This window comes from Talpa occidentalis, unplaced genomic scaffold (genome assembly GCF_014898055.3).
Source record: "Talpa occidentalis isolate TD23 unplaced genomic scaffold, MPIMG_talOcc4v2.1 talOcc4.17, whole genome shotgun sequence".
Classification (NCBI taxonomy): domain Eukaryota; kingdom Metazoa; phylum Chordata; class Mammalia; order Eulipotyphla; family Talpidae; genus Talpa; species Talpa occidentalis.
In genome coordinates, this window is record NW_023601754.1 from 29486759 (window position 1) to 29507306 (window position 20548).

General features: G+C 48.5%; 1 protein-coding gene across 1 annotated transcript in view; it reads right to left on the reverse strand.

The window, feature by feature from the left end:
- Positions 1–20548, reverse strand: part of LOC119249232 (liver carboxylesterase 1-like) — a 37428-nt gene that overhangs the window by 14416 nt on the left and 2464 nt on the right. Inside the window, exons 2-8 of the mRNA XM_037516419.2 lie at positions 17670–17874; positions 14758–14902; positions 11470–11603; positions 9717–9870; positions 8908–9012; positions 6666–6770; positions 4982–5020 (exon numbers count right to left, since the gene is read on the reverse strand). Coding sequence (XP_037372316.1) covers positions 4982–5020; positions 6666–6770; positions 8908–9012; positions 9717–9870; positions 11470–11603; positions 14758–14902; positions 17670–17874 — 887 coding nt within the window. The remainder of the gene's footprint in view (positions 1–4981; positions 5021–6665; positions 6771–8907; positions 9013–9716; positions 9871–11469; positions 11604–14757; positions 14903–17669; positions 17875–20548) is intronic.

The following is a 20548-nucleotide window of genomic DNA, read 5'->3' on the forward strand; positions in this document are numbered from 1 at the left end:
ATTACAGGGTGGGGGTCAACTTACACATCATAAACCCCTTTGCCTACTCAACACAGCCACACGAGACATACATGTACAGATTACGCTGCTGTAACACAGATCCCTGCCTGGTTTGCATCCTTTTGGAGAACACCTGCAGCCTAACAGGTGTCTTCTGACCTGTCTCACTTCCAGTGTTTTCTCACCTATTCTAAGGAGGATGAAGGGGGTCCAAGTGGCTGGTCTGAAGGTGCAGCTATTTAAACACAAACCTGTGCACAAAGGTGACAGGTTGCCACTTGCGTCAAGGAAACCACAAGCTCAGGGTTTCCTATGCCACTTCACTTATCTCACTTCCTGTTTGGCCAGGGGGCAGGAAGGTAAGGGCTAGAAAGATAAAGGGCCAGGACAGACAAAGTTGCCCCTCTCTTTTCTCCTGCCTGGTCCCTCACCAACTCCACTCCAAGCCCCAAGAAGATACCAGGTTTCCTGCTGATTATGCCATTGGAGCTGCCCTCTCCTGCTTCTTGGGGACTAACTCTTGGGCCACCCAACTGTGGGGAGAGGGTTGCTTTGCGGAGATCACAGTGCCCATAGACGGGGGATCTCATGGCGAAGGGCTGGGTGCTGACTCAGGCTGGTGGAGAAATTTTACAACCTTCCCCACTTGGATACAACAATGAACTTGGAAAATGCAGAAAAAAGGAAAATGAACAATATGATCATTTATAATCCCACCATTCAGGGAAACCACTATCATATTTCAGCACACACCTCTCCTATGTGTATAAAGTTGGGATAACAATGCATATATTATTTCATAACGCCAATCATCATTTCTTCATGTAATGAAATGTTTGTCCACAAATGACAACATCATATGCCATCCCAACATGAGGATGTCATTTGTTAAATGGCCTCCCTAACCCCTGCTCCCCATCATGACATCTTTGAGCAGGAAGTATTATTTGGAACAAGCAAACTTGTGGTTCGTAATTCACTCATTAAACAGTTGAGTCAAGGTCAAGCAGAGCTTGCTGAAAGGAGGGGTTTAAAACTGACCTGTTCCACTCCAAAGTTTTGGCTTCATTCTTCTTCAGCTCCACTAGTTAATAAGTGAGTTTGCAGCTAGCTCTGACTTTGGACTCTTCAAAGACTCATCTAAGATTTGCCCTCTGACCATAACTTCTAGTAAGGAGCCCCTATAGTGGAGGCTGCTGTTGCTCACCCACCAACCCCTACTTCTGGGTATGCCAGCCTGACTGCTGCCTTTGGGATCTGTAGCTCTTGGTCCAAGGTCTTTGACCATGGAGACCATTCTGTCCATGTGGGCAGCATGCCAAAGTGCCAGGGAATTAATGGGCCCTTGGGAACGGGCCCCTTGCAAGGGACAGTCACGAGACAAGTCTTCTACCTCCCCAGGGCTCCCCAGCTCTGCTGGCCACTGCGGACACTTGCTCATCAATACGGCATTGCTTGGTTCCTTCTTCTCTCCATGTCACCGCTCTACTCCTCCCTGGCGTTTTCTGGGATCATCTCCCAGATAATCTACTTGAGTTCAGATCCTTGCCTCAGAGTCTGATTCAGGCAGAAATCAAAATAAGACAGTGCCCCACCCCAGGACTTATGGAGTCAGCCTTGGAGGCCTAACCCCCAGCTGTTCCCTCACATCTTTCCATGCTGAGGGTGGGCAAGACAGACAGGAAAGCTTGTGGGATAGCTGTCCTTCCCTGTCCAATGTCTTGAACTCACCTCTGTGACTACGGGCCACATTCACAGAGGGGACACCAAATATCAAATCTGCCATCATTTTCAAGAACAGGTCTTTCTTTTTGACAGGGTCGTCTGTCCCTCCTAAATACTCCTCAGTGGCCGCTGCAGTCAGTCCCTCGGGGACATTCTGAAAGGGATCAGGAATGAAAGTGACAGCTTCCTCCCTGTACCCGCCCCTGTGGCAAGGCACAGCTTCTTCAGCCAGTGAGGAAGACTTGAGTTAATGGGCAGCTTTTCGCCCTGTGCAACCCCTGACCCAGGGTGCTTGGGTAAGAAAGGCAGAGGGGTGTGGACAGAGACCCCCGGGCCTAGTCTTCATTCTGCCATTTAATTGCTCTGTGAGGTAAGGTGTGGCTCCACCCCTCCTTGGGTCTCAGCTAGTTCCCATGTTTCTCCCAAAGTCTTACAACAACAGGATAGGACTTCCATAGGAGAGATGTGGCTGACTCCTGGTCCAGCTTGCCTTCTGAGAGTGGGTAGCCCATCATCTGTTAAAATAACAGTTAATCATTTGTGACTCACTGGGAATTAGCAGGAAGAATCAACTGACCAAATGCCCAAGCCAATGCGGCTGAAGGGCCTCTCCCTTCGTTATGTCTCCTGGACGTGGGTCTTCGATGAGTTGGGAAAAATTAATGATCTAATGGACTTATATCTAGAAAGTCAAGATGTGCTGAAGATAAAGTAAATGTTTAGACAAGTGGGCCCAGACCTTTGCAATTGTCTGTGTCTGTGTCCGTGTCTGTGTGTCTCTATCTATCTGCCAACTGTCTATATATACAATGCAATTGTCTGTGTCTGTCTGTCTGTCTCTATCTGCCAACTGTCTACATATTCAGTGGTCAGTGAGACAGGGGAGGTTTATATCAGGCTAGTGCTGAAGTCAGGACACTGGAGAAGATGACACAGACCTCACAAATATCCGTCCCCATTCCAAAGGGCCAACGAAGCCCAAGTCCCTCCATTATGATTTTTTAAAAGATTTATTTATTTATGCATATAAGAACTGGGTGCAGGCTAGAGGTGTGGGAGGTGAAAGGGTTCACCAGAGACACAGTGGGGAACAGAACAGGCAGACTGACTGAAATACAATACTGAGGGGAACAGGGGTGAGTTAGGAGAGGTCTGCTGTGCAATGTGGGTCACCTCCCTGGCCAGCCAGGATTGAACTCAAGCTGCAGTGGCTGCAGATAGCTTCACAGTGCTGCATCTTAACCCCTTGTGCCACCAGGGAGGGCCCCCATTATGATTTTATATTATAGCTTTACTCCTTGGGTAAGACCCAAGAAATTTTTCAAGGTTAGGAATACAGAATTCTGTACTTAATGTCTCCATCCAAGCCTCTGCAGGTGACCACACTCCAGCATGGCCTCTGGCCACTTAAGGTCACATACCTAGGATGCCTTGAGTCCCTCTTTAAAACATCTACCTGAGAAAGCTCCAGACACCAGGAGAACTTAACTGCCATGGATTCTAGTAACAAACCTGGGATGGGCAGAGGGTCCTCAAACTCAGCTCTAGAAAGCTTGCCATTATAAACCTGGTCTCTGCCCTTTGAGATGTAAATTAAACACCCAAAACTGGTTCCACAAGGACCAGAGAGCCTTCTCTCTGAAAAGAAAACACTCAGTCCTGGGGTGTGGGGAGGGAGTATAAGGTCTACCCTTGGTGGGCACCTGGCTTCCACTTACACCACTGCTCCTGCCATCAAGACAAGTCGATTTCTCCTCCAGAGAAAACTCAGGTGGCCTAGTCACATGGACAAACCCACATGCACAGCCCACCTCTTAGTACACTATGGCCTTTATATGATCTCCAGCCTTTTGTATCAGGGATGAGAGCTCAGTTCACACTAGACTCTTCTCCCTATTGCAGTGGGGTCACTGAATAAACCTAATGTTCCAACTTCAATGAGTGTATAAAGCCCTTGCTAACTTTTAGAAGACAATTCTAACTCAAGAGGAAACACATTTCTCTGAATCTGTCCAATTAGATGACTAAGAGCAGAAAGGGGGATTTATGGGGAAACTGAAAATCCCAAGCCTGGGGGTGAGGCTGCTAGTAGGGCCCCAGGCTCACTCCTCACTCAAGTACCTCCTTTCAATGCTGTGGTTCCCCCTTCAGCACCCACGAGTCTCCCCCAGCCCCTACATGCCAGGATCTTGGTTTGAAGACCATCAAGAGAGGGTTTGGGGAGAGTCTCCTGGGCTATACCACCCAGGTGACCATTGGGGTATCCCAGAGAAAGTGTCCATGGAAATGTCAGTTTGTGCTAAAGGGGACAGGGATCTGGGGGAGGGGTGGCGGGGCGGCAGGCGGCAGTCTTCTAAGAGGCCCGCAATTGCTCACCATTGGCAGAAGCCAACCAAACTCATCCTTGTTGATTCCAACCATGTAGGGAACAGTGTTCAGGTTCTTTTCAGCCAGCATCTCTTCAGGGGTCTTCGGCAGCAGCACTCCATCAACCACAGTGGGCAGGAATGGGTGGCTCTGGGAAAAAGCCAGCATGCTGTTTGTGCTTCTCCCATACAGACACTGATGTCCTCATCTCCAACCACCTGGGTGAGACCTGCATGGCCATGGGCAGTGGCCACTGAATTCAGGGTCCTAAAAAAGGCAGCTAAGTCTTTCTGACCCCAAAAGGTAGAAGTTTGCCCAGGGGAAAGCAGTGGTAAGGTGATGGGTAACTACCCCAGCAGGAGGGCTGACAGGGCAGGATATTGAGAAGTTGCTTCTCAAGAAGGTAAAGTCATCAGAACCCGGCCAGGTTGCAGGATGGGAGGAGAGGAGAGATGGAAGGGGATCCCCTTCCTGAGGGTCCTGCAAATAGTGAGTTTGTGATACTAATCCTTCCTGCAGCTTTCAGGAGATCTGGGCCCTTCCTGTAGACTCCCCTATCCAGTTATCTCCACCTCTTCATGGTGGAAAATTCTAGTCTCCCCTTCTCCCCCAGGGGCAGGAAATATAAACATGATGGGGGAGGCAGCCTGGGGGCTGGGCCCAGGGAGTTAGAATTAATGAGTGGGAGCCCTGGATTAGGAATCAGGGGATTGAGTTCCAGATCCACAGTTGGTCCTCCTGGCGGTGTTACCTAGGCAAGTCACCGCAGCCCTCTGGGCCTCAGCAATACAAACATGAGTCCAGAGGGAGATTTCTTTCATTCATAATTAACTACAGCTTAAAGTTGTCAAGATTTACAACCTATAATCAAGAAGTCAAAGGTCCTTACCTCCCTGGGGTCTCCAAGTAAATCAAGAGAGAAAAATTTCTGTGAAGACAAAGAGAGAATGTGGGTGAGAAAGGAACCGGGGGAAAAAATCTGATGTTTGTGAGCTGTGTGCTGCCAAAAGTATCAGGTTCAAGGTATCAGGTTCTCCTCACTGGTGCCAACCTGGCTGGGCCAGGAGGAAGTGGGCAGGATGCTGGCTCCCCTGGACACAAGCTCAGGGTGGAGGTGGAGGGGGGTGCTGGGGGAGTGAAGGGGTTGGAGCACTGAGAGATGTCTTTTGTGCCTGCCCTGTCCTCCATCCATGTCTCCTCCTTGTTCCCCAGAGCAACAACATCCCGATTTTCCTTTGGGATACCTCCCATTTCCCCATTCTCACTCTATGAATCCAGGCCTCTGTATGTGACCCAGGGTGCTTCCTTTCCTGGGCACAGAGATTGGTTCAGGGATGGGCATGTGCCCATGTCAGTCCAGTAGAGTTAACCTCAACACTTCTGCTAGAATTACTAGGGAAGAGTGCTTCTAGACAGATAGGATCTAAGTGTAGAGAGCTATTGTTGTCATCGACCTCCCAAGGAGACAAACTCCTAAGAGTGAATTTAACATGGGTGGATAGGTGGATGGATGGATGGATGGATGGATGGATGGGTGGATGGATGGATGCACAGATGAATGGAGTTGGTAAATACAGGAATACAGGCAAATTGGATGTTTAAGTGGATAAATGCCTGATAACTAGCAGGTAGGTGATGAATTCACTATTGATTTTAGAGAGATGAGTAATGGGGTGAAGATATATGATGGCTGGATAAACATGAGTGATTGATAATAAATTAATGAAAGGTAAAAATGGATTGACATTAGGTTGATGAAAGGATATCAATGAACTGGATGGATTGGTGAAATTATAGATGGATAATAAGATGGTGAATGAACGGATGAATGACTGTGTGGATGCATGTTATCCCAGAGTCACAGTTGAGGCACTCTCAGAAAACCCCTACGGGGTTGAAACTGAGTTTCTAAATTAACCAAGAAAACTGTGACAATTTTTCTGAAAAATTTTTGTTCTTCGTATCGCCAATCTTAAAGTTCAGAATGGTAGTGGCGTGTGGGAATATGCAATGCCTGATTTATTAGAAATATATCTGAAACAAGAATGACAAAATAGAAAGTCTGATAGAGCTGGGAGATTATTATACCATTGTACATTATACTATTTTTTTAATTTACTTTTTTTAAAGATTTATTTATTCATGCATACAAGAACCGGGATACAGGCCAGATGTGCAGGAGGGTGAGAGGATTCACCAGAGACAGAGTGGGGAACAGAACAGGCAGACTGAAACACACTACTGAGGGGAGTAGCAGGCGAGACAAGAGAGGTCTGCTGTGCCATGTAGGTATCTCCGTGGCCGGCAGGGATCGAACCCACACTGCAGTGGCTATGGACACCTTCACAGTGCTGTGCTCAACTGCCTGCGCCACCAGGGAGGCCCCATTATACTATTTTTTGACTTTGCGAATGTTTAAGATATTTCCGAATAAAAAAGGAATGAAGAAATACTTCCTCCAGACCAGAAGCTGACATTAGCCTGGACAGCTGAGAAACGTCCCAGGTAGTCTTTCTGAGGCCCAGTTCACAGGCTTGGGGAAGGTACAGCGAGAGGTGTGTATAGGTACCTACCATCTTCAGCGACACGTCCAAAAGCTCTTCCTCTGTCTTCTGGCGCAGGCAGTGAACAAGGACAGCTGAAGTGGTTGTCTTACAACCAGCAAAGAAAGCAATTTGCTGCAGAGAGATCAAAGGGGACAGCAGAATTCAAGAGGCATGTCCCTTGCCTCCATCAGTAAAGAGGTATTCTTGTCCAATGTTGATGTCTAAAGGCAGCAGGGGGTGGCAGAAAATCCAACAGACCAAGAGGTGTGGGTCCTGGGTCCTAGTCACACCAATTACACAACCTCCATCTATGTTACCTTATCTCTGTTAAAAGGACATGCTCTCAAGGCTGAACATCAAAACAGAGGCAGCATGGAGTGGGGCTTAACCCTAAAATATGCTGTCTGGTTTCAAATTGCAGCTCAGCCACTTGCTAACAATTTGGCATTGAGCAATCCGCAGGTAGGGTGAGGGAGAGAGGAAACTGCTAACAGAGACAAGGCAGGTTCCAGAACAATGGGGTATGGGGAGGGTGCATGGGCGCCCCATTGCTTAGTATCATGTCTGACACAGGGTGCCTGAATGTATTTGTTGAATAAAGAAAAAGTCACAGGGAGAAGTAGAAGAGGAGAGAGGGAGAGACTATGAGTCTTAGATTCCCTTCCTTTTGCCAATGTCAAGTTCCTGTTTAACAGCAAAATGTTCTTTTCTCTGTCACCTCTTTAAATAAATTCCTCCTTGACTTAAGCCTGGTCAAGTGCGTCTATTGTTTACAACTAAAAAAATTCTTTAAAACATTCTCAAAACCCCCCAAAATTCCTGGTGGCTTCTTTTGCTCCCCTCCTACTTACAAGTCCCCTTTAGTCTGGTGCTGAAGCCAGCTCTCACAGCCCTGACTCATCACTGACTGTAGGGGGCGCTCTTCTCAGCAGAACCTCCCTGTTGCTCACCTTCCTGGGTTTCCTAACACTCCAGATAAAGACAAACTCCTCACCAGGGTCCTTCTTACGCGTCATCATGATCCCTGCCAACATTCCGCCATTAGTCTACTTCAAGTTCCCTCTGCTCCTCCTCCAGCCACATCAGCCTGTCTTGCTTGCTCCCACACAAGATACCTCCTTCTATCCCAGGACCTTTGCACATGGTGCTCCCTCTTCCTGGAATACCCATTTCTCACTGAGTAAATAACTGCCCATTCTTCTGATCGCAACTCATTGATCCATTTTCCAGGAATTTTTTCCTGATAATCTCCCCTTACACTCTGGGGTAAGTGCTTCTTTTGGATGCTTGTTGGGAGCCTGCTGCCCTAAAAGGAGCTGGAGTTTTTGAAGAATACCTGTTTACTCTGCATACGGAGTTCCAGGACATTAGAAGTTCTGCAAATAGAACTTCTTCCCAGAATTGACTCCTATTCTCTGAGGACCTACTGGCTTCTGCTCATGTTCCTCACTAACCAGAAAAACTTGCTTTCAGTAGTAGCTTATTAATCTGTATAAGCAAAACCACAGTTGCATGCTATTTTCTTGTTCCTTTGTTCATATCTTCAATAAAAGCTTGGGCTGGGAGAGTGAAAGGCAGAGCAGCTCTCGATGGCACTCTCCCTGGCCTCCCCACATTGCAAATTCATTTAGACTCCAAGTCTTTGTTAATGGCAGAGAACTTCATCGGCTGTCCTGTCTGCAGCAGATGCTGTTATGACATCAGGTACCTCTCCTTTATTGCTCTTGTCACAGTTGACATTTAATAATTAGTGTGATTATGGAACCATTAACTGTCTCCGTTCTTATAATGGAAGCTTCATAAGGTTGCTAGGTGTCTCTATATCAAAACTATTATTGAGTAAATGAATGAATTCTCTAGGAACCAACCCTGGTTACAAGGTCTTCGGGGAGGAACCACTCCAGACCCACATTCAGTAAGGGGGTTCACCAGAAATCAGACTGGAAAGGGACACAATGACAGTCCAGGCCTACTGTTCAACCCTGCACCCCACCTTGGCACAACTGAGGCAGTGCAGTTAATTTGCCCAGAGCTCCTGCTCTGCCCTGACAGCTTGATGACCTTGGCATGTTTCTTCTGCTTTATGATCCAGTTTGCTCATCAGTGAAACTGGGAGGTTGAATGAGATGTCTCCTTGCCCTTCTCACTCAGATATTCTCATTTTCAAGATTTTTTGAGGATGTCAGCTGGATCCCATAGCAAGAAAATTCTCAGATTTCAGGTCACAGAACAATGGGTATAAGAGGGATCCAGAGTGAGTGAGACCTACCTGAGCTGCAGCACTCATTTCCTTCTTGACCAGAACAGAGGTGAGGGACACACCACTCTCAGAGATAGCCCGGTGGAAGAGGTTCTTAGACAAGGGAGATAAAACCTGGGAAGGGAGTGGAGAGGAAAGGAGAATATGCTTCTGGACAGGAGGTCTTCAATGACTTCCCTCACCCCTTGTACTGCCCTGGTTCATTTCCCTGGGGACCCTGGAGTTCAGTGGACCCCTCAAAGCCTCTCGTGGCTTTGCCTTTTCTTCAGGTTGCTCCAAGAAAACATCAGCAGGAGGGAGCCAGGACCACAGGGCAAGGGACAGAACACAAAGTATGTGGTTTGTGCCACATTCTGATAATAATCAGAAGCATCAGGAAACTTGTCAAACCCAAGATTCCAAAGTGATGAGATTGAGTATATAAATGATTTCACAGTCTTACCATGGAATACTATGCAGCTATACAAAATAATGTTATGGAAAAGTACTTAATAGTTAGGTACATGTTCATGTTATACTGTAATGCTAAGGGAGATTATTTGTTTAAAAAATCTTAGGTGGGTATGTAGGTAAGTAAGTAGGTAGAGAGATAGGCAGATGGATGGATAGATAGATATCTAAGTTAAACTGAGTTCTGAGCTTCCTGGAGGCTATACTGGGGTCCAAGGAGTGCTAAGTCATTAACTCGCCACCATTTAACATTGTACAGCGTGGGGTCAGCCCTGAACCCAGGTCTAATAAGTAAAGGTGCCAATGGATAGACTGGTTGAATTCCAAGGGATCCAGTCAGCAACCGCATTAGGACCAGAAACACTTACAAGAATAGAGACACTTTCACCTCCTGCTGATTCTCCAAAGATGGTGACAGAGCCTGGGTTCCCTCCAAAGTTAGCAATGTTCTCCTGCACCCAGCGCAGAGCAGCCAACTGGTCCAAGTGACCCCAGTTTCCTAAGCAGTGTTCATCTCCTGTGCTATGAATAAGAGAACAGGGTGGGTTGGGGAGCAAAGAGGTCATGGCTAGATTCTTAAGAACATGGGTGGGGCTGGGAGCTCCAGGTGAGCCTTCTGGAGTAAAACTGGTCTTCCGTGGCTCTGACACATGTCTTCACTTGCCTCCCATTCCTGTAGCACAGTTCCATTGTACATTCATTCATACCACTGAGCATCTTCTGTGGGCAAAGTACTGTCCCCTAAGGCCTAGGAACACTTTTGAGAACAAAATAGGAAAAAAATCTCTCATGGAGCTCATACTACAGATCATAAAAACAAATAGATAAATATAGCATTACTAGTAAAAATGCTTTCAGGAAAAATAAAAAGCAATAAAAGAAAAGGCAGAGGTGAGGTTGGGGAACAGGAGGTTCTGGCAAAGAGCCTAGAAGGTAGAGGCCAGGAGCCAAGAGAAGGAAGCATCTCAAAAAGCTGTGAGCAACCATGTGTGGAAGCTGCCAAGATTGGACCCACAACTGGTGGCATGGCTGCGGTGAAGTGGAGAGACCTGGAGGAGAGGAAGGGAGAGAGCTCATGTAGCACTTTTAGAGTGACAGGAGCAGAGAAAGGGGCTGTGGGTGGGAGGAATGAGGAGAATCAATGAAAGCAAGAAGGCAAAGCAGTCCAGGACGCGACACAGCTCAGAAACCCCTCCCCCAGCTCCCTAGGTCTTTCCAGGGAGCAACCCACCGCTGCCTCAGCCTGTCCACCCGTGGCCCCAGGGGCAGTAGTTCCAGGGCCAGGGCATTCAGAAAAGGCATTCAGAGTAACTGGGTCCTGCAAGAAACTTGGCTCCGGTGCCCATGCAGAGTTGACTGAGAAGGTTCTAGAAGATTCTAACCTTCACTCATTCTCATGTGTGTACCAAACTGGAAGGAAGAGGGGTGAGTGGGCCTAACATTGCTTCTAGGAGGGTTGTCCCAGCCATTGATGTGTGGCTCCAGCCTCCCGTTCCTTTACTCACAAGCATTGCCTAATTTCCTGCTCCTTTCTTCCTTTCCTGCGAGGTAAGAGAAGTAATCTGTCACAGCTGGGCTGCTTGCTAACTTTCATGATGGAGGCATACCATGAGCGGGGCAGCACAGGTGAAAAAGAAGAAAGTTTCAGGAGGTAACATTTGCGCTGGCCCTTGCAGGGTGCATGGGTATCTGTCAGGTCGAGTAGGCATTCCAGGTAGAGGGGCCAGTACATGCCAAAGCTCAGAAACAAGTGAACCATTTCTCCCTCGCACCCCCCCCCCAAAAATCAGGGTTGCAATTGTATGGGGAATATAAAAATTAAAAAAAGAAAAAAATAATATATTATCTGGAATCACAAGTCAGAAGAAATAAAAGCATTGCAAGAACTATACTAAAAAAAAAAAAAAAAAAAAAAAGAAACAAGTGAACCAGTATGGCTGCAGGTTGAGAAGGTAGGTGGAGCCCAATTATGAAAGGACTTGGTGAAGGTGGGGGGGGGTATATAGATAAGTAAGTAGGATCCCCTGAAGGGATTCCCCCTGAGGGCTGACATGCCTGGAAGTGGCCCCAGCACACTCACTTGGAAGTCCACAGTGCAGGGAGGAGACTCCACAATCTTACCTGAAGAATCCCCAGATGCCCAGGCGGTACTGGATGGTCACCACCACCACATTTTCATGGGCAGAGAGGGCCAGGCCATCATAGGTTGATGCTGCGCCCACCACCAAACCCCCTCCGTGGATCCACACCATCACCTGGACAGGGAAGAAGAAACTTACTGGTTATGGAAGCAGAGCTGGAAGGGTGTCCCGTTTGCTTACCTGCTCCTTGGCCATCATCCAAAGAGGCTATTATCTAACGTCCACTTGATCCTACAAATTCAGGAAAGGTACTTTCTTTCCCCATTCTCCCTGCTGGAGCTCCGATCACCATTCCACTTTGGTGGCCCTGCCTGGCTTCCCAGCCTCTGGGCCGCCTTCTCTCAGGACTCCTCATGCTGAGAGCACCACATTGGGAACAGTCAAGGCAAAGGGTGTCATCTCCTCTCAAACACTTGGGTCATCTTCATGCTTGCACCCCCTCACACAGTTTGCCTTCATCTTAGTTACTTCTTGTGCAGTGAATTAAACTTGTCTCCTGTGACAATGATTTTCCTAAGAAGCACACATGCTGGGCCTCCCTGGTGGCACAGTGGTTGAGCGCTGGGTTGCCAAGCTGCCCGCAGCCTCTGCAGCACTGGTTTGATCCCTGACCACCGGCAAGGGTCTCACATGGTGTGCAGACCTCTCCTGTGTGCCTGCTGCTCCCCTCAGCAGTGTACTTCATCACTCTGCCTTTTCTGCTCCCCGCTCTGGCTCTGGTGAATCCTCTCATCCTCCCGCGCTTCTGACTGTACCCAGTACTTGTATAAATAAATAAATAAATCTTAAAAAAAAAAAAAAAGAAGCACACATGCCTCAGGGCTATCTCTTCTTTACATGCCTTCCCTCTGCCTCCTTTGCATTCCCAGATCCCACCCTTCTTCCAAAGTCTGACTGAAAAGTCACCTCCTACAAGAAGTCTTCAGTCATGTTCATAATGAACATGACCTAAGAACTTACTGTTGCCAGGAACTGTGATGAGAATTGAGGATGAGTGCTTACAGCAGACACCATTCAGCTTTTGTATTTAAAAAGGTCACATAGGGGGCCTCCCTGGTGTCCCAAGGGGTTAAGCACCAGCACTGTGAAGCTATCCATGAGTTAGATCCCTGGCCAGGGAGCAAACCACATGGTGCAGCAAACCTCTCCTGTCTCACCTGCTGCTCCCCTCACCAATGTATTTTGGTGGATCCGCCTGTTCTGCTCCCCACTCTGTCTCTGGTGAGTCCTCTCAACCCCTGCACCTCTGGCCTACAGCTCTTGTATGCATAAATAAAATGAATCTTTAAAAAAAATAAAAAGCTCACATAGCAATTTAGACAGGGTGGCTAATATAATATTATAGTAACTTTGGGGCCTCCCTGGTGGTGCAGGGGTTAAGATGCAACCTATGAAGCAATCCGCAGCCACTGCAGCGCGAGTTCGATTCCTGGCCGGCCAGGGAGAAACACACATGGCAGGACAGACCTCTCCTGTCTCACCCACTGCTCCCCTCAGCAGTGTACTTCAGTCCTTCTGCCTGTTCTGTTCCCGGCTCTGTCTCTGGAGAATCCTCTCACCGCCGCCCCCCCCCCCCACATCTCTGGCCTGTACCCCAGTTCTTGTATAAAAATAAATAAATCTTAAAAAAATATTATAGTAACTTTTCACTAAAAAAACCAAAGAACTCAACACAAATATGTGCCCAGTACTGTCTGAAGCACTTTGAAAGAAACCATTCATGAGGTACATACTGCTGCCCCATTTAACAGACAGGAAAACGTAGGCGCTGAACTTGCCCAATCACGCACCTACTAAGTGGTGCTTTATTTAACCCAGGCAGTCTGGTTGAGAGTCCACATGGGGAGCCGCCCAGCACTCTGCAGCCAACGAGGCACAGCAGCAGGCCAGCTGTTAGGGTAGGAATAAGATCTAAGGTCTTCCCTTCAGCTCCCACTAATGCTTCAAGAGCACTCGCCTTGTGCACTTTGCCAGGCACAGAGATCAAGTTTGCTATTCACCTCTGAATACTCATGTAATTACTCCTGATTTGAGGAAACAGAACCAGGCCTCCTGTCACAAAAGGCAGAAGCAGGATAATACCCAGACCCCAGAGTAGAGCTGGGTCCCCAAGTAGAGGTTCTCCAGCCATCAGCTCCCAGGCCCCTGGACCTCCCTACCCCTGCTGACCTCTGGCCAAAGGGCAGAGCTCAGTCATTTCTGAATGAAGACTGAGCCAAGAGCTGCTCAGTGTGATTTGCCAAGAAAGTTAGTTGATGTCTGCAGCCCAGAAGGTAAGATCTTTGAAGGCAGGAGCCGGTGGCCATGGTTGTAGGTTCCTCCCCTTCCCGTAGCAACCTGGGCTGACTGCCAACATGGGGTACTGAGGCCGTAACAGAAGAGTGGCTGAGTGAATGGATGGTGAACCTTCCTCCTCACCTCTCTGAACGAAGCACGTGTAGTGCCAGCTTTTAGTTATAGGTTCACAGATGCCCTCCCACACTCCTGGGCATCTTGCCAGGGGTGCTCCTGGCTGATGGCGGGTGTTCAGGCCCCTCCCAACTCAGGGGCAGCCTTCTCCAGCTGACCCTCCCCCTCCCAGCAGCCTGAGACTGGAGGATGGGCCTCCATTTACTCTGCAAATGCTGACTCACTGGCTCACCAGCCAGTGCCAAAGACAATTAGGGAGGGAAATTAGCTACACTAAAATCCCAGAGAGTTGGCCAAAGGCAAAGGAAAGTTCTTCCTGGATTGCCCTAGACCCTGTCCCCTCATTCTCTGTCCCATACTCTGTTCCTTGTGTGCTCAGGAAAGGACACAGTCAAAGAACACCGCTTGGAGGTCAGAAGATCCGTGCTTTCCTCTGACAGCCTCCCTGTGTGACCTCTCCACCCTCTCTCTGGGCCTAGGTTTCTCTGTAAAGGAAGAACTGGGCTGCTGTTTATCTCTGAGAGTCCTACCAGCTCTGATTTTATTAGAAACAATATCTTAGCTGCTCTGGATATCAGATTCCTGATCTAGTAACTAAGAGTAAACCTTCTTCTAGTACATGAAAGAACTCGGAAAGTGCAAACTTCCTTCAGTGATGCTATGCCTGTTTCTAGGAGAAAGGGAAGTGTGGGGCATACGTGTTTCCTGCAGTCACATGGTCTGGCTGTGGTGGTAAAGGACGCCTGGGGGCCCTGCAGAGATGCATCTGCCCCAAGCCACCTTCATCCTCTTGCATCTACACCTGGAGCTCCTGGAGTGCTGGAACACACTAGCCGTGAGCTGTGGGCCCCATGCTTACCGGAAGTCTGCTTTTCTTTGTCAAGTCAGCAGGAGTGTAGATATTTAGGTAGAGACAGTCTTCGGAAGTCTTGAGAGGGATGCTGTCCTTTCTGTTGGTAAAGAGCTCTGACAGCACTTGGCCCCCCACTGCATCTTGGGAGCACCTGGGTTGGGTGGGGAGAAAGAAAAACCCCAGAACTCAACAGAGCTAAGTAAGGAGGCATCTCCTCCTGTCAGAGTGAGCCTAGGCTGGGAGGTCTAGGCATAAAGTTGTTCTTACCAGACTTGGATGCTGGAATGGGTAGGAGGTGGTTTGGATGGGAGGCCCTGGGGTTCACCAAGGTCACTTAGGGGAGTCACTAAGACCCCAGGAGCTGGGTCAAGAAGAGGACACTGCCCACCCAGGAGATGACATTCCTGCATGATCTGGACATAGTCTGCTGGCACTGGGTGGGCTACAGGGGACCATGTTCCTCCACTAGGTAAATGTCTACTAGGCCACAGGAAACTTCAATAAACCACGAGAAGTCACTCAAGTGGCAGACATAAGGGCCTGCAGCAGGTCAGAGTTGACCTATTTGAGGGTCAGCTTCAGGAGGATTGCACTCTAGTCTTGCTTCCACCACTAGTTTGTTGGGTGACTTTGGTGAATTCCTTCCTCGGTCCGGGCTCCAATCTACCAGATCTAAGTGAAGGGAATGATTCCCATAGGGGTCTTCCAGCCCTTACGTGCTAAGGTTGTGCCACCAACCCACCCTGAGCAAGGGCTGTCGGTTGCCCTAATAACGGAACTTAAAGATTCCACATAGATTATAATTGGTGATATTTCTTGAGTCCACCAGTATGCCAGGCGTTAAGTTTAACTCACTGAATCCTCAGATCAGCCTCCATGACAAAAGTTCTATTATTACCCATTTTACAGATGACAAAACTGAGGCACAGGGAGGCTAGAGCAAACATCCAAGGTCACACAGCCAGGAAGAGCTATGATGTGCAGTGCTTATATTTCCAGATCTCCGCATGCCCAGAAGGCAGGCAACAACAGCCCAGGATGGAGATGCAGTGACTGGAGTACCAAGGTGTCTGGTGACAGAGCTCTCCAGGGGCAGCCCTGGAACCCACAATAATGGTTTCCTGGTTTCCATCCTGGGGGACCTTTCCCCTGATCATCAAGAGTAAGAGCCATAAATAAAAGGAACTCAAATGTTAAAAAAGGGAACAAGCAAGACTTCCATGCTACTAGAATTCAAATAAATGAAGAATAAATAACATATAACGATAATGACTATAGTTATTACTACTGCCTTGCCTACCTAACAATCAAAATATGTTTTGTAATAATCCCAAGTGGTGAAGGCCTCCCTGGTGCACCGTTAGGGGTTAAGTCTCAGCTCTGTCATGCTGGCACTGCTTTGACCTGAGCTCCATCCCCTGTACGGAGCTCACCCACATGGTGCAGCAGCCCTCTCCTGTCTTGCCTGCGGTGCCCCTCAGCAGAGTATTTCAGCAGATCTGCTTGTTCTGCTCCCCACTCTGTCTCTGGTGAGTACTCTCACCCCAGCACCTCTGTTCTACACCCCAGCTCTTGTACGCATAAATAAATTAAATAAATCTTTTTTTTTTTTTTTTAAAGAAGGACGTGGGCCTCCCTGGTGGCGCAGGTTGAGTGCTGTGCTGTGAAGCTGTCCGCAGCCTCTACAGTGAGGGTTCGATTCCCGGCGCCTGGCAAGGGTCCCACATGGTGCGCAGACCTCTCCTGCTGCCCACTGCTCCCCTCAGCAATGTCTTCGGTTCGCCTGCCTATTCTGCTCCCCGTTCTGTCACTGGTGAATTCTCTCACCCTCCCGTGCCTCTGAATGTGCCCCAGCTCTTGTGTAAATAAATCTTTTTTTTTTTAAAAAAAGGAAGGAAGTGGGGCCTCCCCGACGGCACAGCGGTTGAGCACTGGGTTGCGAAGCTGCCCACAGCCTCTGCAGCGCCAGTTAGATCCACGGCCACCAGCGAGGGTCCCACATGAAGCACAGACCTCCCCTGCTGCCCACTCCTCCCATCAGCAGTGTACTTCGTCAGTCTGCCTGTTCTGCTCTCTGCTCTCTGCTCTGGCACTTCTGATTGTACCCAGTGCTTGTATAAATAAATAAATAAATAAATCTTTGAAAAAAAATAAAAGACATTGTGTTAAAAAAAAAAAAGGAAGGAAGAGAGAGAAGGGAATGGAGGGAGAGAAGAAGAAAAGAAGAGAGAAGAAAGGCCAACAAGAGGCAGGATCCTGGACATTCCCAGAAATCCTTGCTGAGGTGATGAGCGGTCTGAGGTAGCCTGGGGGACGATGCTGGGGCTTCCTTGCTCGACTTGATGAGGGTGACTAGAGTCAACCACTGCTCTGCTTGTGTCTAGCTGGCTCATCTTGGGGGTCGAGAACTTGCCTAGTCAATACCCAAAGCATTCCTCACCCTTAGACCTCTTGGATTATCCCCCTCTCCAACTCTGAGAAAGTTCAAGAAAGGAGAATAAATGGAATCATTACATCTTATCCATCTCATCTGCTGGACTTCTTGTTTCTTTCCAAAGCACTTACCATATTTCTACATATGACATTATTTGCTTATCAATTTGCATATTGTGTATCATGTACCCTCTTGCCAGAAAGCAAGCTCCATGAAGGTAGATCTTTGTTCTATTCATTAATGGATCCCAGGCGCCTAGAACATGCACACAAGGCATACAGTAAATGCTCAATAAATGTTTGTGAAATACAGCGCTCTAAAATGTTAGGTGAATTCTGGGATTTTTTAAGGATCTATGCTCTCTTGAGGATTCTAGAACAAAGTAGAAGCCACTCAGAGAGTTGCCTTGTTCCTTCCCACATCACTTTGATGCAAACATCCCAGCGGAAAGATACCGAAGCCACCCCTCCCAACCCCAGCTTACATGGGTGGGTAAGAGGTGGTGTTCTTCACAGAGCTCCATGGCTCTGCAGGCTGTGGGGGCGCGAATCTCAGGGACCCGAGAGGCGGCTTGGCGAAAGGGACGCTCAGGAAGACGGCCACGGGCTGCGTGAATCCTTTCAGGGGGACGTACTTCCCCAGGACTTTGCCCTGCACAGTGTCCACCACAGGCGCCTTGGACGGGTGTCCTGGGGACGTGGGGAGGAAATGGGACAAGGCAGAGGTGAAGGGTTTGACTTGGTCTCACGTGCGTCTTGTCCCTCTTGGCGTATGACCCCGAGGGAAGAACTTTGACTCTTGGACTCAGTTTTTTCCTGACTCCCACAGTTGCTTTTTTTTTTTAAGCTTTATTTATGCATACAAGAGCTGGGGTGCAGGTCAGAGATGTGGGGGTGAGAGAATTCACCAGAGACAGAGTGAGGAGCAGAACAGGCAGACTGACTGAAATACACTGCTGAGGGGAGCAGTGGGGAACCAGGAGAGGTCTGCTGTGCCATGTGGGTCGCTCCCTGGCCAGGGATCAAACTTGTGCTGCAGTGACTGCAGATATTTCATGGTGCTGAGACTTAACCCCTTGCGCCACCAGGGAGGCCCCTCCCACAGGTTTTTTAAGGAGCAAACTGGAATGGAGGTTAATCAAGTAGACAATAAATGAAAGATGCAAAAACACATTTTGTTTCCACACCTTGAGCCTCTGCATACAACGATCTTCTGCGATGGGGGGCTGAACAGCCTCTGCATGAGGGCATGGACACGAGGCTCTCTGAACCCTATCAGGAGAATGAGCCACCCACATTTTCAACTCTACAGATGGAAAGAAAGTGGTCAGGGTCCTGGGAGCCGTACTTTTTGGGGCTACATGGGTTAGGTGAAGAAACCAGGTCTTGTGCTTGGTGGCTTCATGGAAGGGGTGTACTTGGAGGGGAGAGTGAACAGGAGGTCTGAGGAGGGATCATAAAGTATAAAGCAGAGAAGAGAGTGTTTTAAGGCAAGGGTCAAGCCAGCATGAGGCAAGGCTCGGCAGAGGGAGAGCCAGTGACCCAGCTGGGCCAGATGGAATCTGGGGGAGTAGAAAATCAGTCAGCAAGGAGAGGTTCTGTCTGGGAGGGCTGCGGGTGCCAGGCTAAGGGTTTAGGCTTTATCCAGTGGGCAAATGAGCAGCAGTGAATGCTCTGGAGTATGGGAGAGTGACATGATTGTGACATAGCCACTTAAAGAAGATTCTTCCGGTGACTCTGAGCCAGAGGGGAGAGGGACTGAGGCCAGATTCCTATCTGCTCCATTCCTGTGGAGGTCTTGCTCACTGGGCTGACACTCCGCCACACAGCTTCCACGTCGGTCCTCATTCTGCCTGCGCTGGGGCCACCTTGCACTTTCAGGTGAACCAATCTCCAACTCTCCTCACATCTGCCCTTAATAGGCCAGCTTACTGAAGAATCCCTCACGGGAGGTGATTTCTAACCTCTCGCCTTCCAACTTGCTCTCCTTGGAATATAGAAGAAATGTCAACATCTCCTAAGTGTGTGGACCAGAACAGAAAGAATATTATCCAGAGTTGGTCTTATGAAAGATGTGAGACTCTATAAGTGAAATCATTTTACAAACTAGTGTTGGGGCCTCCCTGGTGCCACAAGGGGTTAAGACATAGCACTATGAGGCAATCCGCAGCCACAGCTGTATGAGTTTGATCCCCAGCCAGGGAGCTACCCTGAGCAGTGCCATGACAACACTCACTGACACCCACTGCTGAGCTTCCCTCAGCAGTGTATTTCAGTCAGTCTGCCTGTTCTGTTTCCCATTCTGTCTCTGGTGAATCCTCTCACCCCCCACACCTCTGGTCTATACCCCAGTTCCTGTATGCATAAATAAATAAATCTTTAAAAACAAAAACAGGGCCTCCCTGAAGATGCAGGTGGTTGAGTGCAGCGCTATGAGGCTGTCTGCAGCCTCTGCAGCGTGGATTCGATCCCGGCCAGCTGGGGGGATACCTGCATGGCGCAGCATACCTTTCCTGTCTCGCCCACTGGTCCCCTCAGCAGTGTATTTCAGTTGGTCTGCCTGTTCTATTCCCTGCTTTGTCTCTGGTGAATCCTCTCACCCTCTTGCACATCTGGCCTGTACACCAGTTCTTGTGTGCATGAATGGATAAATCTTTAAAAACAAAAACAAAAACCCAAAAACTAGTGTCCATGTCTCATGTTAATAATAGTCAAGCCCATATGCGGCCATTTATAACAGCTTGTTCTGCTTTTGCTGCTAATTATTTCCAGTGACACCCAGCCATGTTGGGTAATGCTCAGTTACATGTAAATCAGGATGTCAGTGGGTGGTGTCACGGCAGGTGACATGTTCCCTCTGTGCTTTCCAGATTTTTGCACTGACCTCAAATTCCTCTTTACAATTAGAAGACATTTTTATGAGGAAATAGAGTGATGTCTAAGGAACTTTTAAAAAATATTTATTTATTTATGCATACACGAACTGGGGTATAGTCCAGAGGTGTGTGTGTGGGGACATGAGAGGATTCACCAGAGACAGCGTGGGAAGCAGAACAGGCAGATTGACTGAAATACACTGCTGAGGGGAGCAGCAGGTGAGTCAGGAGAGGTCTGCTGCACCATGTGAGAAGCTCCCTGGCTGGGGATCGAACTCATGTTGCAGTGGCTGGCAATAGCTTCATAGTGCTGCGTCTTAACCCCTTGCGGCAACAGTGAGGCCCCTGTCTAAAGAATTTTGAAGATGGATTTGGCCCCTGACCAGATAGAGGGGGGCATGGAAGGAAAAGGAGAAAACCAAAGCACCTACTTTAGGTGGTAAGTTCCATTTTAGGCAGAAGGTGTGAGAGGCCACAGTAAGTGGGCT